Source organism: Hoplias malabaricus, chromosome 1 (genome assembly GCF_029633855.1).
Source record: "Hoplias malabaricus isolate fHopMal1 chromosome 1, fHopMal1.hap1, whole genome shotgun sequence".
Lineage (NCBI taxonomy): Eukaryota > Metazoa > Chordata > Actinopteri > Characiformes > Erythrinidae > Hoplias > Hoplias malabaricus.
Window position 1 is genome coordinate 72,627,708 of NC_089800.1, and position 14,286 is coordinate 72,641,993.

The 14,286-nt window shown below is 37.6% G+C and overlaps 1 protein-coding gene across 1 annotated transcript in view; it reads left to right on the forward strand.

Annotated features, from left to right (window-relative positions):
- Positions 1 to 3,805: 3,805 nt before the first annotated feature.
- Positions 3,806 to 14,286, forward strand: part of LOC136697782 (TOG array regulator of axonemal microtubules protein 1-like) — a 28,628-nt gene continuing 18,147 nt past the window's right edge. Inside the window, exons 1-7 of the mRNA XM_066673041.1 lie at positions 3,806 to 3,958; positions 4,779 to 5,832; positions 6,366 to 6,429; positions 9,693 to 9,824; positions 10,964 to 11,221; positions 12,159 to 12,394; positions 13,647 to 13,861. Coding sequence (XP_066529138.1) covers positions 4,801 to 5,832; positions 6,366 to 6,429; positions 9,693 to 9,824; positions 10,964 to 11,221; positions 12,159 to 12,394; positions 13,647 to 13,861 — 1,937 coding nt within the window. The 5' untranslated portion in view covers positions 3,806 to 3,958; positions 4,779 to 4,800. The remainder of the gene's footprint in view (positions 3,959 to 4,778; positions 5,833 to 6,365; positions 6,430 to 9,692; positions 9,825 to 10,963; positions 11,222 to 12,158; positions 12,395 to 13,646; positions 13,862 to 14,286) is intronic.

The following is a 14,286-nucleotide window of genomic DNA, read 5'->3' on the forward strand; positions in this document are numbered from 1 at the left end:
TTTATAATTGGAATAGCTATTTCAGTCATATTTGAGCACAGGTCTCTGCATTAATTTATTTTACACACACACACATGCAACAAAAAAAATTGTGAAACAAAATAACAAGAATCTGTAGTTGTTAATTCTCTTGAAGTGTAATTTAATTGACAAAACTACAACAGAGTATTCCCTATATTTGTATCAATCCAGTTTTTAACCTCTCAAAAAATTGGAACAGATTTATTTATCACTGTGTAACATCACCTTTTCTTTTAATTGCATTGTTAAAAATTGTTTAGGGACTAAGGATACCAATCGTTGCAGTTTTGGCCATAGTTGGGCAAAATTAGTCATGACCTATCTTTGCTTTCAAATATCGAGACTTTGATTTATGTAACTTTGTTATGTTCATATTCATTTGCTTATTGTGGAATGCTTCAAAACAGCATAACTTGAATATTCTGACTTCTCACTTTTATTTAGTCTCTATGCCAGGTTTTTGGAGTGTGTTCCTGGCATCAAATCCACAATGTATTAATATTTACAAAAATATTTTCCCTCAAACTGGTTAGTGAAAACGTTAGAAATCTATTGTTTGTACTTTTGTATGTTAAATTAATTTCCAGAGAATTAACAAATCATAGATACTGCAATAAAAAATGTCTACAAATATTTTCTAATGGAGTGTATGTTATCATGTTAAGATTTGTTTCATTTTCATTGGTGAATATCTGTGTAAGCAGTTCTTTTTCTGATCACAGAGATGTGTCCCTGTTTCAAGCCTTGTGGGAAAGATAAGGCTATATAACTGAGGACAACTCTTGCATCAGCCCAGGTTTTGTGGGCTGTTGGTATTTTTAGAAAAACAGATCGGATAGATCATTTGTCTACATTATAAAGATCCCCTTCATTCCACAACATAGATGTATTATAGGGACAATCAATCAGTCAGAGTTAATTTATATAGTGCTTTTTACAACTGATCTTGTCACATAACAGCTTTACAGAATTGGTATCAAAACAGAAAATGTGGATCAGAAAGCCCCATGCAAGCAAGCTAAAGGCTGGAGGAAGAAACCTTGGGAAGAACCAAGGCTGACAAGGAGGACCCATTTTTTCTGATCAAACTACTATCATCGACCAAACATGCTATCATGTCAACATGCACAGCTCTGCTTATAAGTCTACCATGATTCCCCAGTATATACAGTATATACACTCAATACTTGGTCGGGGCTCCTTTTGCATGAATTACTGTATCGATGTGGTTTGGCATGGAGGCGATCAGCCTGTGGCACTGCTGAGGTGTTATGGAAGCCTTTAAGGTTAAGGTTGCTTTGATAGTGGCCTTCAACTCATTTGCATTGTTGGGTCTGGTGTCTCTCATCTTCCTCTTGACAATACCCCATAGATTCTCTATGAGGTTTAGGTCAGGCGAGTTTGCTGTCCAATCAAGCAGAGTGACACTGTGGTTAGTAGTTTAGTTTTTTTTTTTTAACAATCATTACTTTGTCCAGTCTGTATTCACATTTTCAAAACCAATAAACACAATTCAGGTTGTTTTCACAAAATATGCAGCCAATTAACATGTTTCCAAAAATGCTAACATTTTATAAATATTCAAGCTTTCCCAGAAGCAAAGTTATGGATCTTTCTTGTCTCTCATTTAAATGCTTGCACACAGCAGAATTGGAAACCTAATGTTCAAAACCTTAAATGAAAAAGTGTAAAACAGCTATTTCCGGAACATCAGCGTCTGAAAAGCGAAGGAGGGAGAGAAAAAGAAAATAATATCTGGATGAGGGTGAGACTGAGACAGACAGGAATTAATGCGTATTTTTGTGGGTTTTTTCTCAGTTTCTCTTTATTTTATTTTTACAGATTTGTTACCAAAGGCCGTACGTTGGAGTTTTTATTGATCATTTCAGTGTGTGGAAAACCAATTTCTTTTTTTTTCTCATTTTGGTGAAGTGTACAGTTCTTTGTCCCAAACCAGCATTTACAATACTACATGTATATGTAACGCGAATGTGACCAATTCTACGTCGTATGTAGCAAAACAATGAGAAACACTACAAGGGAAAAAAGAGCAGATACAAAAAGTGACAAAAGAAATGTTTTATTGCAAAATGCATGAAAAATATTACTCTACATCCTGCCTCTGATCCTGGTCAGGCCAGAGGACCATGTCTACATCAACGATCAAGTGTGGACAGGCTGACCTGGTTAATGAATATATCATTGAAATAAGTGTACATTCTGTACTCTTAGTGTAAGTAAAGTGTCAGTGTAGATAGATGTGAGTGGTTTACTGGGAGTAGTGATGGTTGTAAAGTAAAGTTGGTTGTAAAGTGGTTTACTGGGAGCAGTGCTGGATGTAGAGTGGTTTAGTGGGAGCAGTACTGGTTGTAGAGTGGTTTACAGGAAGAAGTGTTGGTTGTGAAGTGGTTTACTGGGAGCAGTGTTGGTTGTAAAGTTTGACAGTAGCAGGAATGAAGGACCTGCGATTGCGTTCCTTCACACAACTGGGGTGAAGCAGCCAGTTACTGAAGGAACTGCCCAGTGCTGTCAGAGTCTCATGTATGGGGTGAGAGTCATTCTCCAGCATAGATATTAAATTGGTTAACATCCTCCTCTCTCCCATCAATGGCTACTTACCTATTCTCTTTTCTAAAGGCCCTGAAAACTGAGGCTACTGTAAAGTGGCTTAAATTTGGCTGCAGTCGCTGCCTAGCTTTAGTCAGGATTAGGCCATGATTGATTATATGGTGCACCAAGTTGCACCTATTTCATTGGAAATATTGGCTCAATTGGATCAAAGCCTTCTCGCAATTGGATTTGCACGCACTTGTGCAAATTCAATTGGGAGAATCAGGAAGTTGAATTTTGAAGGCCATTGTGTTTGAAGCTTAGCAGTTTAGTCATGTTGTTGATACGTAAACTTTTCAGAATTGTGTGCATAGTTCATTTTTTTGTGTATGCAAAGAGAGAAAAACTCAAATCAACAATTGTATTTATTTTCTTATCAAATTATATCTATGAAAACCAAACACGTATTTATGAATTTAACTGTATTTGTACACATTGCAGACCGTGAGACACAGATTGATATGTATTCATTTGTGAATAGTGAAACATATTTGTTCCTTGTGTTTAATTTGTGGATTAAAATTTACACATTTGTAAACTATTTAACAAATATTTTGGGTACATTTTACATATATTTGCCTAATTAATAATTAGTTACCCGCAGGTTGCTAGCTATCTAGATAATTTTATTAAATTGTCAAAGTAACCATTAGGCCTCAAATAGTAAAAATGGGCAAAGGGTTCACTGAAGTATACACACTTGAAATAAAACATAAAATGATGTAGATCGAGTCGTAACACAAAGGCCAATAGAGGTAGCTAACCGTTCAAATAAGATAGGAAAACTTATTTTTAACTAAGCATTTTGGACTTCTGTTGGCACAACCCTCTCTATACTGCTCAGGGCACTACCAGCAGATAATTATGGGGGGACAGGCCAGGAGCAAATATACCAAATCATACCTAGGTTGTGTTAAAAGAGAAGGCAGCGACCTAAATCCCTTGCTGTCCCATTACTTAGGTAATGAAAGTGAAGAATTTTGTAACAGCATTACAGACACTGTTTTCAGACCCTAATTCAGATTTAGATGACTAGGCGCCCTCATCCCTACCTTTAAAGATCTACTCGCTGTCTTCAATTCCCGCATTTCCACGCGCGATTTCGGCTCTTCGCGGTTACTTGAGCTGGCGTCACCATGGAAGCAGTCAGTTGTGATTTGATGCGCCATTTTGATTCTTAACGCCAGTGGGAGAGGGTAACAACCGCGACAGAGTTTACTGGATTTACAGTCTTTGGGGTTTTTTTTATGTTCGTCAGCGGGCAGGTTGAACTGTACATTTAAACAGTAAAGTAACGCTACTGTTCTTGTTGAAGGCCTTGCTCTTTGTAAGGACGTTGAGAGATTTCAGTGAAATGTAATGCATGAACTGTAGCTAACATACTTTACTCTGTTTTCCGTGTTTCCATGTTTTTTGGCTTTGGATTATGTCACGTTCTATATATGGCAGATAGTAACAAGGTATTTAGGTCCAACATACCCCCCTCCGATATTTGCAGCTTTAAGATCTGTGATTGATTGCTACATAGCAACATAGAACATAGCAAACGATATTTATCGAACAAGATGGCTCTTAAACCTTTCCTATGCCATTTATTTGCTATATCTGTTCGTGGGTATCCCATTTACCTTTTGGCTGGACATGCAAGTAACGGAATTGATATGTTGTATCTTAGATTCAAATGCACTAACATGAAGTAGAATGCTGCAATTTCTTGGCTACGAACTATGGCTTTTGCCGTTATAAAAATTCAAGGCTACAAGTGATTGTATATGTGGTACACTACGCTTTTTTTTTTTTAACCCATATACATTTTCTGTACCTCTTCAGAATGTCACAATATCCTTGTCTTGTTTTGAATATTGCTGTACCAGTTTTTACGAATTACTGTCCTCTTTATGGACGCTGCTGTTTTTCTTTGTAGCATATATGTATATCTATATATTTATGATTGCTGTGGCCTTCATTTCATAATAATGTACAATTTTCATATGCTCCAATGTCAAGCATAGCTAATGCACTCCAGGGCAGTTCTAGGTTTTGTGCTCTTATCAATATTAAGTGTATGAGATATCAACAGATGTTTAGACTCTTACTGATATTGGTTTGCCCCTCTTATTGATAACCTGCTGCCTCTCATTGGCCAGGTTCTGAGGACTACAGTTAACAATGATCTACGGGTTAATACCTCCAGAAACACACGCACAACTTCTTGATCATGAGAACTTCCAGAATCGAACAAATGCAGTAGAAGAGCTGAAAAATATTCTTTCTGACATGGACTTGAAGACAGTTTCCTCTGACAGTATTGTGGAATTTATCCACTTCATACATAGACTCTTGGATGATACCAATTTTAAAGTCTTGTATGGTACGCTACAGATTATCAACCTCCTAGTTCAAAAGCTGGACAGTAGTGTGGACAGATATTATAAGCAGATTGTGTTTGTGACTCTCAAAACACTGGGGGATACACGCACTTTTACCCGGAATGAATATATGAATATTTTTAGGCAGCTCATGCGAATTATAGGTCCACAAAAAATTTTGGAACTTGTAGTAGGACACCTGATGCACAAAAATTCCAGAGTCAGAGAGGATGTGATCAACATAATCACAGGTGCTATGCTCACACACCCTAGAAAAGACTTCAACATTCCTGATCTGTGTTTTGTGGTAGCTCCTTATCTTGCAGACAGCAAAAAAAGAGTCCGCCATGCGGCTCTAGAGCTTTTTGCTGTTTTTGACTACTGCCTTGGCACAGGAAAAAAGCAGCCACTCATGAAGGCCATTAATAGGGTGGAGCTTACTGGACACATGGATGGACTTATGGCTGCTGTACAGGCCCGAAGGGCCAGGCATATACTCCCTCGCCTCTCTGCGGATGGCATGGTTGAATATGCACTTGTAATCCCAAAGCCTGGGCAACGAAACAAAGCCCAGTCTGGCTCCGGGGCTGACCTGGACTGGGTTCTACATGGAGGAAGAGTTAATAGTGCACGGAGTCTCTGTACAGAAATGGACACGGATGACTTGAGTGGCTACGGCAGTGTTGGGTCACTGACAGATGACCTACCTTTACATAGGAGAATAGTCAGTGCTGGGAAGTGGAAAAACAAGCTGCCCTGGGAAAGGTCAAGTCTCGCATGCACTGTAAACATGCCGCTGAGAAGTGCACCAAATGGAAAGTCACCTGATAAGGTAGGTAATTTACTCATGCCGTTATTGTTTCTTGCACAACACAAAAAGCAATTTTGGGGAGCATATTTTGGTTAACGGGACAACATAAATCGGATATCTGATCATTTAAGAATGGCGAGATATGCTTTGTAATCTTTGTACTGCTTATAGATCTAGGTATTAATTGGTGGTTACCTGAAAGGACCTTACATTTTTGTTGGTTAATATACCATAACGTTTGTATATACCCTGAACTGGATGGGTGTCTGGTAACAGAGCCCCAGCTTGCTTCCATATATTTAATACATAACAACCATCTACAGCCCTTCACAACTGAACACGCATTTGTAGTAGATGTGGCAGCAGGTAATTAGCATAATATAAGAGCTTTGTCAAAAGATTTGCACTAGAGAAAATTTATATCAACCCTGCTTTTGAATTATTGATATAACTTCATGCTCTCTAAAAGCAGCAATCAAAGAGAAATGTAGTGTATAACTGCATGCTTATTTAAATAATCAATACAATCTTTATTTATTTTTTTCCCTATTTAGTTGAGCATTGAAGATCTGACTACCTCCAAGAGACTGAACCAGCAAACCTGTGTCACAAACTTTGGTAAGTACCCGATTGCTATGTGTAGTTATGGTATAATGAATATTTGGAAATGGACCACTCCCACTCACCTTCCCTTTGTCTTCCACTGTGAAGAACAAAGTTGCACCCTCTCTCACCCCTTTTCCTTCTCTATTCATACTCATCTCAGCCACCCTGAACACCCTGATGGTTTCGCAATCATCTTGTATGGTCCACGGTAGCAAAATGGTATTTTTGTCTCCTTTCCATCTCTCCTGGGCTTTTGATTATCCTCATAGAACTTTAACCTCTGTCTTCTCATGTTTTGGCCTTATTTACCACCCTGGAAAAACAAAAGTAAGGTTTCCAGTTAATTAATTGTTTAACAGATGACATTAAATATTACAAGCCCAAAAATATGATGATTGTCTGACAGTAGTCAAAACAGATCTTGCATCCTTACTCACATGGACAATGGAAAGAAAAAGGCTTTAAACATGTTCACACAATGCAAAACACCAGCCCATTTTCTATATTGTAGCATGCTCTATTGCAAAATAATATGGGCCCAAATCTGGACTAAATAATATCTGTTGAATAAAAGAATAGATCTGGGGCAATTTTCTTTGCTGTGTGAATGTAGCCTTTTAGAGCAGCTCAGCTATTATCTTTTTGTGAAGATAATAAATATATATATATATATATATATATATATATATATATATATATATATATAAACATACATACCTAGTGATCCACAGCAACCCTGAACTGGATGAAGCAGTTCAAGGAAATGAATGAATATTCAAGACCATATTAAACAAATATATACATAATAAATATATTTTATATTTTCTTTTTTTGCACTGAGAATCACATACATATGTGATATATACATAGCATCTTTACTTTTACAGGTTTTCAAAAATTACTTGCTTACCTGTTCAAGAGAAAATAGCAAAATCTGCTAGGTTCTACTTTAAAATGAGCTGCTGTGAATTTCTGTGCTTTTAATTATGGGGAAAAAACAAATATAGAAATGAAGGTCTGTTTGAATGTGGAGAGGAATGTGAACAGAATTGCTTAGTCAGAAAAAAACGAATAAAGAGAAAGTTAGACAGCTGTTAAACACCTACATATCTCTCTTTTTATCCACGAAGAGTTTACAGCTTTTGTGTTAAATATTCTCGTTATATAGCACTATATATATATATATATATATATATATATTATTATTCATTATTATTATTATATATGTTTTGTTATATATTTAAGAGAACCACAGGAAGGGATGTACCATGACTAGTGACTGGTCACAGTCTGAAACCCGGTGGGGGAAAAGCACTCCTAGTAGCCCACTGCAGTGTGAGTTTAGCACTGAGTTTGGGTTAAAAGAAAGAGCAAAGAAGCTGAAAACAGACAAAATACTCAGAAGACCCTTAACCTGACTTTGTGCTCACAGTTATGAAGCTTCATCCTCTAAATATGTGTGATCTGAGATGGAGTTAATTGAAAAACACATCTGCTGTGGTGCGCTAAACCACAGGTGCCTATTTGCTGGGCAGCTGTGCTTATAAATCGTGTAGAACCTTATATAATTTTGCTTGTTTTCCAACTTTTCTGTTCCTCCAGCACTAGACACTGAAATTTGCTCTCTCAGAAACGTGTGTCAGTGTACACTGTCGGGCCATGTATCGGGCTATTTGCTCTATCTAGCCCTATCTATATAACTGAGGAATTACCTTGTTTGAAATAGAGTGGAGTCAAGTAGTCAGTAGTTCTACTCTGTTACTTAAGTCTGCTCTCAAGGTATGTTTTCTGATGTCTTGGCTTTGACTCAAACTTGTCATAAATTTGTCATGTCATTGGTCTTGCCTCAACTATTTTCTGGTCTTGAAGCCAGCTACGTTTTCATATACTTTCACATACTGCATTGCAAATTTTTTGTTTTCTTTTCTTTTATTCTTTTCAAGCAGCTTAAGTGTTGTGCGTGGTTCAAAATGTAATTCATCTAATTCAAGTTCAGGTCCTTAAAATCTATTTGGCTGAGCCACATGCCAAATTTCATCTTGATCGGATTTATGGATCAAGAGTGGGAGAAATATTCTCTCTATCCTCTAATTCTTTTTCAGAAAATGGTAGATCTATTAGAACCTTTCTTTAATGATGGTGTATTGCATTATTCCCAGAATTTTGCAATAGCTGTATATTTGATACCACTTCAAAAAGCTTTCTGCTAATTTTACAAAACCACTACAGTGCAATAAAATCCCTCAAAACTCATGAAGTCAGTGATGAACTACACATCCTTTAAATGGATTTATAATGGAAAGCATGGGATATCCAATGAAAGCATGGGATATCCAATGAAAGCAGGGGATATCATGAATTGTTCTGCTTTTGTACTGCACCTTACATGAAGTGTAGGCACTTTAGGATTGTCCTGCCACCTTTCTAAATCTTTCTAAAAGTGCTGGACTGGCATTTATGTGAGAGTGCAAAACGGGTTAACCCCGGTGAGCCTGAGAAATAGGCATATTCAGTAAATATGGCAACAAAACAAGAGTGGAGGATCTCCAGTAAAAATGGCTAAAATCCAAAAGTTTTGCGCACTGAAGGCGAGCTTCATTTAAAGGAATAGACATGGAAACTAGTCGTTTTGAACAGTGCTGTTTGGAAAGGGTAAGAATGGTGCTGATCTTTTCAAATCAGTCAATTAATTCATCAGTAAATGAAGCCTTCTCACGAAAATTCTCACAAGTGCATTGTTTTTCTGTTTATTTTTTTGTATATCTGTCTTGCACAAACACAAGTTAATAACTACATCTGCTCAAATCTGTAGCTACAAACCTCAAATGCTATTTCTTTTGCTCACACACAACAGATTCTGAGCACATTCGTTTTTGCACCAAAGTGCACTGCAGTGCAAAACAGATTTGTGCATCTGTAGAGCCAGAGGTGAACACTGTTCAGAGAGCAGCAAACCCTTCTGACCAATCACAGGAGCTCGTTGGGCACATGTGGAATGCTATTGGCTGATGCTTTTTGGTTCTGTGACTGAGCACCTATAAATAGCATTCTCCAGAAAAACATTGAAAACTTTATTTGATTTCTGATGAAAAACAGAAAATGATATAGAAATAAAATCTGGAAAATTATCTGTATATTTCTGGCGCTGTGCTAAGGGCAACTCGGTCTGCATATACTGTGCTCTGTTCGTAGAGTTGCTGTCTGTTAGCCAGAGATGAAAGGATGCGGTCAAAACAGAATCATGGTTTGTTCACTGCTTACTGTTATATCTCCAGGTTCAGTGGAGCATCTCCAGTCATACTCCCCAGCCTGGAGGAAAGAAACAATGGGAAGACTTTGTCGAAGTGGTAGCCTAGACTTGGATTGTGATGTTTTCAAAGCGGCAAGCACCAGTGATGCAGAAAAAGGTGACTTGTTTGGTGATTTGTTGGCTTCTAATTTTTCTTGAACAGTACTACATACAATACTAGTTACAAATACATCATCCTTACATTTAAGGATTTTGGGGCTGGGCACTGGGGTGGCCAGCTCATAGTTTATTACTTTTTTGTTATGAGGTTTTTGAAAGCTGTTCTTTCAGAAACATAATAGACAAAAACAGGTGAACAAAAATGTCATTGGAGGTACAAGTACAAGCAAAAAGCTTGCAGAAAACAATTTATTATTTTATATATGGATTTATTTTACAAATACAATTACTGAAATAATTCAGTGAGTGGGCAGAAGTAATTTTGTAGAAACTGTTCCAGCGCTCTGTCACAGAGAAACTTTACAAACAGTGTCACGTAAAAGGTAACATATCACTGCCTCTACAGTGTACCTAGGGTATATATTTTTTATTATTTTACTTTTTTTTTTTACTATAATTCCAATTATAAAAACATTGATATTGTTGCAATAGTGTGTTCTTGAAATTAATAAAAATATTTTTCAGTGTTTTTTCATATCGCCAAGAATATCGTTATCGCCAAAATACCCTGAAATATTGTGATATTATTTTAGGGCCATATCGCTCACCCCTAATATTCCATCCATCCATTATCTGTAACCGCTTATCCAATTTAGGGTCGCGGGGGGTCCAGAGCCTACCTGGAATCATCGGGCGCAAGGCGGGAATACACCCTGGAGGGGACGCCAGTCCTTCACAGGGCAACACAGACACACACACATTCACACCTACGGACACTTTTGAGTCGCCAATCCACCTGCAACGTGTGTTTTTGGACTGTGGGAGGAAACCGGAGCACCCGGAGGAAACCCACGCGGACACGTTGGAGAACACACCAACTCCTCACAGACAGTCACCCGGAGCGGGAATCGAACCCACAACCTCCAGGCCCCTGGAGCTGTGTGACTGTGACACTACCTGCTGCGCCACCGTGCTGCCCACCCCTAATATTTAGTGACTTAAATCACTACTCAAATTGGTTTTGAAGGTACCATTTTTATTAGGAAAACAAAAATTCAGAGTTTTGCTAGAATATCATACATTGTTTTGACATTTATTTAAGCCAGCACTGGGTGTTTTCATATGTTCACATTCCAGGTTTGCCCAAGTCCATTCGCTTGTTGTCTGGTAACTCCAGTGTAGAGCGCACCTTCTCTCTTCCTCACAATTCAACTTTACCTGGATCCTTCTTGCTGCCTTCATATCCTCTGGCAACTCTGCCTGGTGTCCAGCTGACTCCTACCCTGTCTCGCAGAAGCAACGCTGACCCTTCACTCTCCATGTTCTATACATGGCCCAACAAAGAAGAAACGGGCACCCATCATAAGGACTCAAGCCAATGGAAGGACAGCTCTGGTGAGGATGTATATTGCTGATATATTAACTTTTGTAAAATTCGCATAGTTAAGCACAAAGCATAAAAAAATTAAAAGCTAGTGTAATTCATTCATAGATTATTACTTAATTAAAACACACACTGTCTTTATTACAGCTATTTTATTTATACTCTGATCTCAGAATGAATGAATGCATCCAGCAGATTTTGAACAAGGTCTAACTGCACTTGTGAAAGAACAGAATAACCTCTGTTAAATTCATGTGATATTTGGACATAAATGTTAAACACCACATCACCTTTGAATAATTATTCTTCTGTGGTACCATTTGAACAAGTTATAAGCTAGTAATGCGAGGAGTGAATTCTTTCTCCTTTTGGACCGTATTGAAGTGGAATCCCAGAACCTTGTCTCTGGCTTTGAACTCTGGGTTTTGAACTTTGAACTGGATTATAAATCCTCCATGTAAATCTTGGAAAAAAGTTGTAGCGGGACGTTTTATTCTTGTTATTGCTGTCATTTGCTAACATGGTTAAATTTGGTTTGCTGTTGAGCCGTTACGAAAAGGCACAATTAGATGTGCTGCAGCTAAACCTACATTTTTTTGTTTTCTTTTGTTATCAGTCAAAGATGAAACATTGTTAAATATTTTAATTTGTGATTGGGTAACTATCTTCTTGTGGGCCTGAATGAAATGTGTACACTAATAAAACTCAAATCTGAGAAATGGGACCTGACTTTAAGCATTTGCTTGTAGTACGGAAAACATTATTTTGGCCTTGGGGTTTTAAGAGTAAATTCAAACCAAAACATTTAACAGCCTTTATACTACTATGATTTACTTACAACTGCATGAATACAGAGCCCATATTTTACAGAATTCGAAAGAATTGTTACAAATATGTGTGGAATGCCCTCCCAAAAAATCTTAAACAGCACTTTATGTCCTTATTCAGGTGAACGCAGCTCCAGCAAGTTTTTACCACTCTCTACGCACACATCTGAAGGAAGTGCTCCTTCAGCTTCTTTACCGCATGCACTGAGCACCGACAGGTCATCTCCCATTTTCCCAGTCACACAGCAGTCTATGCAGGAAGGCTACCAACAAGACCAACCAGGCAGGAATCTTTATCTGGACCTGACCCTTATGACCCTGCAGGACCCAGATGAAGAGCCAGTGGACAGGGAAGAGGTGAGCAGAAACTGTTCTATGGTTACATGAGTGTTTCTTGTCTTACTATCACAACACCTGTTTTTTGTTTTGTTTGTTTGTTTGTTATTAAATTGGCTATTACAGTTGTGTGCAAAATTACCTTTGACCAAATTACACACGTTATGTAGCTAATTAAATATGACATACTGATTGTTTGGTGAATCCTAATGCCCAGTTACTCTGACTTTCAAAATATAATAAATAAGTCAATGAATAAATTCAATATGGCTTGTGTAAAAATGCTTAGGACACTCTAAATGTTGCAAAGCCTCAAGCACAGGCCTGAGTAATGTCACCAATTGTAATTAGGAACTGTCACCTGAATCCAGTTTCTGGGCTTATTTCCAAGGTTTTGAGGACTAAGAACCTAGGGGCAAAAATGAACAAAGATTAAGGGCAACTGAAAACCCCATTTGAATGAAAAGGATTTAAAAACATATTTACTTAATTCAGGAGTGGTAATGCATTTGACTACTGTGCAATGTTGCTGGCATAAACGGTTTGTTAAAACCCATAAGCAGAAAACCTGATCTGCAGGCAAAAACTCCATACTTGAAGTATGCTAGACAAAACAGACATTTTGGTAACAAGTGTTGTAAACAGATGAAGGCAAAGTAGAAATCTTTGGCAATGAGCAGAATACATGTGGAGGAAAGAGTGAGGTGCATTTCATGCAAAGAACTGCTTGCCAACAGTAATGAATGGGTGGGAATCTGTCATGTTTTGGGTTTGTGTTGCTGCCAGTGGCATTGCATGGTTGGGGAACAGCTCCTGGAGAAAATGCTGGTGAGTCCTAGATGCAAATACTATCTGATAAAAGGCTGAAGCTGATTTAAGAATGGCTTCTACAACCTGATAATGATTTAAAGTATAACTAAAAAATCACCATGGCCTACCTGAAAGTACACAGACCAAACTTTTGGAATGGTTCTCTCTGTATCCTAAACATCCAAGAAAAGAAAGTGGACAGACCTTTGTGGCACAAGACCCCAGAGGACGGGGTGAGACTCTCTTGCAGAATAAATTAAATTAAATTTTTTTTTAATTGGTCAAACTGCAGAGGGTGTTTAATACTTCTGCACTAAAATTAAATGAATAAACAAGGTTTGTCCAAACTTGCAATTCTATATTTAATAGATGAAGGATGTTTTGTTTGTGTAAACTTGATCAAGATCACATGCTTGATCAAGAAAAAGTAACACATGCTTGTGTTTTTTATATATGTATATAGATGTTGAAGTCCCTGCGCTCTTTGCGCAACAGCGCAGCTAAGAAGCGGGCTAGGGTGAGCCTGAGCGGATCTGAGCCAGACCCAGACAGCCCAGATTCAGCAATTAAGCTTGAGCAAACTTTACCCTCCCACACCTCACGGTCTGTGACCAGCCCTTTAAGTGAAAGCAACCTCTGTTCCCCTTCTACTCCTATTGCCAATGGCACAAAGAGCTGGTAGGTGTTTTTGTTTCATATCTACACTCGTGGAGTCCTTATTGTATGCCTGTAGGTTTTTTAAATTAATGCATTCTCTGGTTTACCATGATGCATGTCTGCCCTACCTACTTAATTATGCCTTAAACAGATGTAAAGTGAAAAAAAAATCAAATAATCTATGCCAACCTGCGTATTTAAGAGCTACTGATGTTTATTGTTTTTTTTTTTTTCTATTTAAATCACATACAATTCCCATTCTATATCCTGTTCTTTAAAAAAGACCTGTTTCTAGTGAATTATTTATTAATTAATTTATTTAAGTTATTTGTTTGATTGTTTTATTTATTTATTTATTTATTTTGCCAGTTAACATGTTTATGTTGTGTTACAAAATGTACTGGTCTTTTGTTGCACTGTCCCAGCTTTTAACAATAACATTTCCT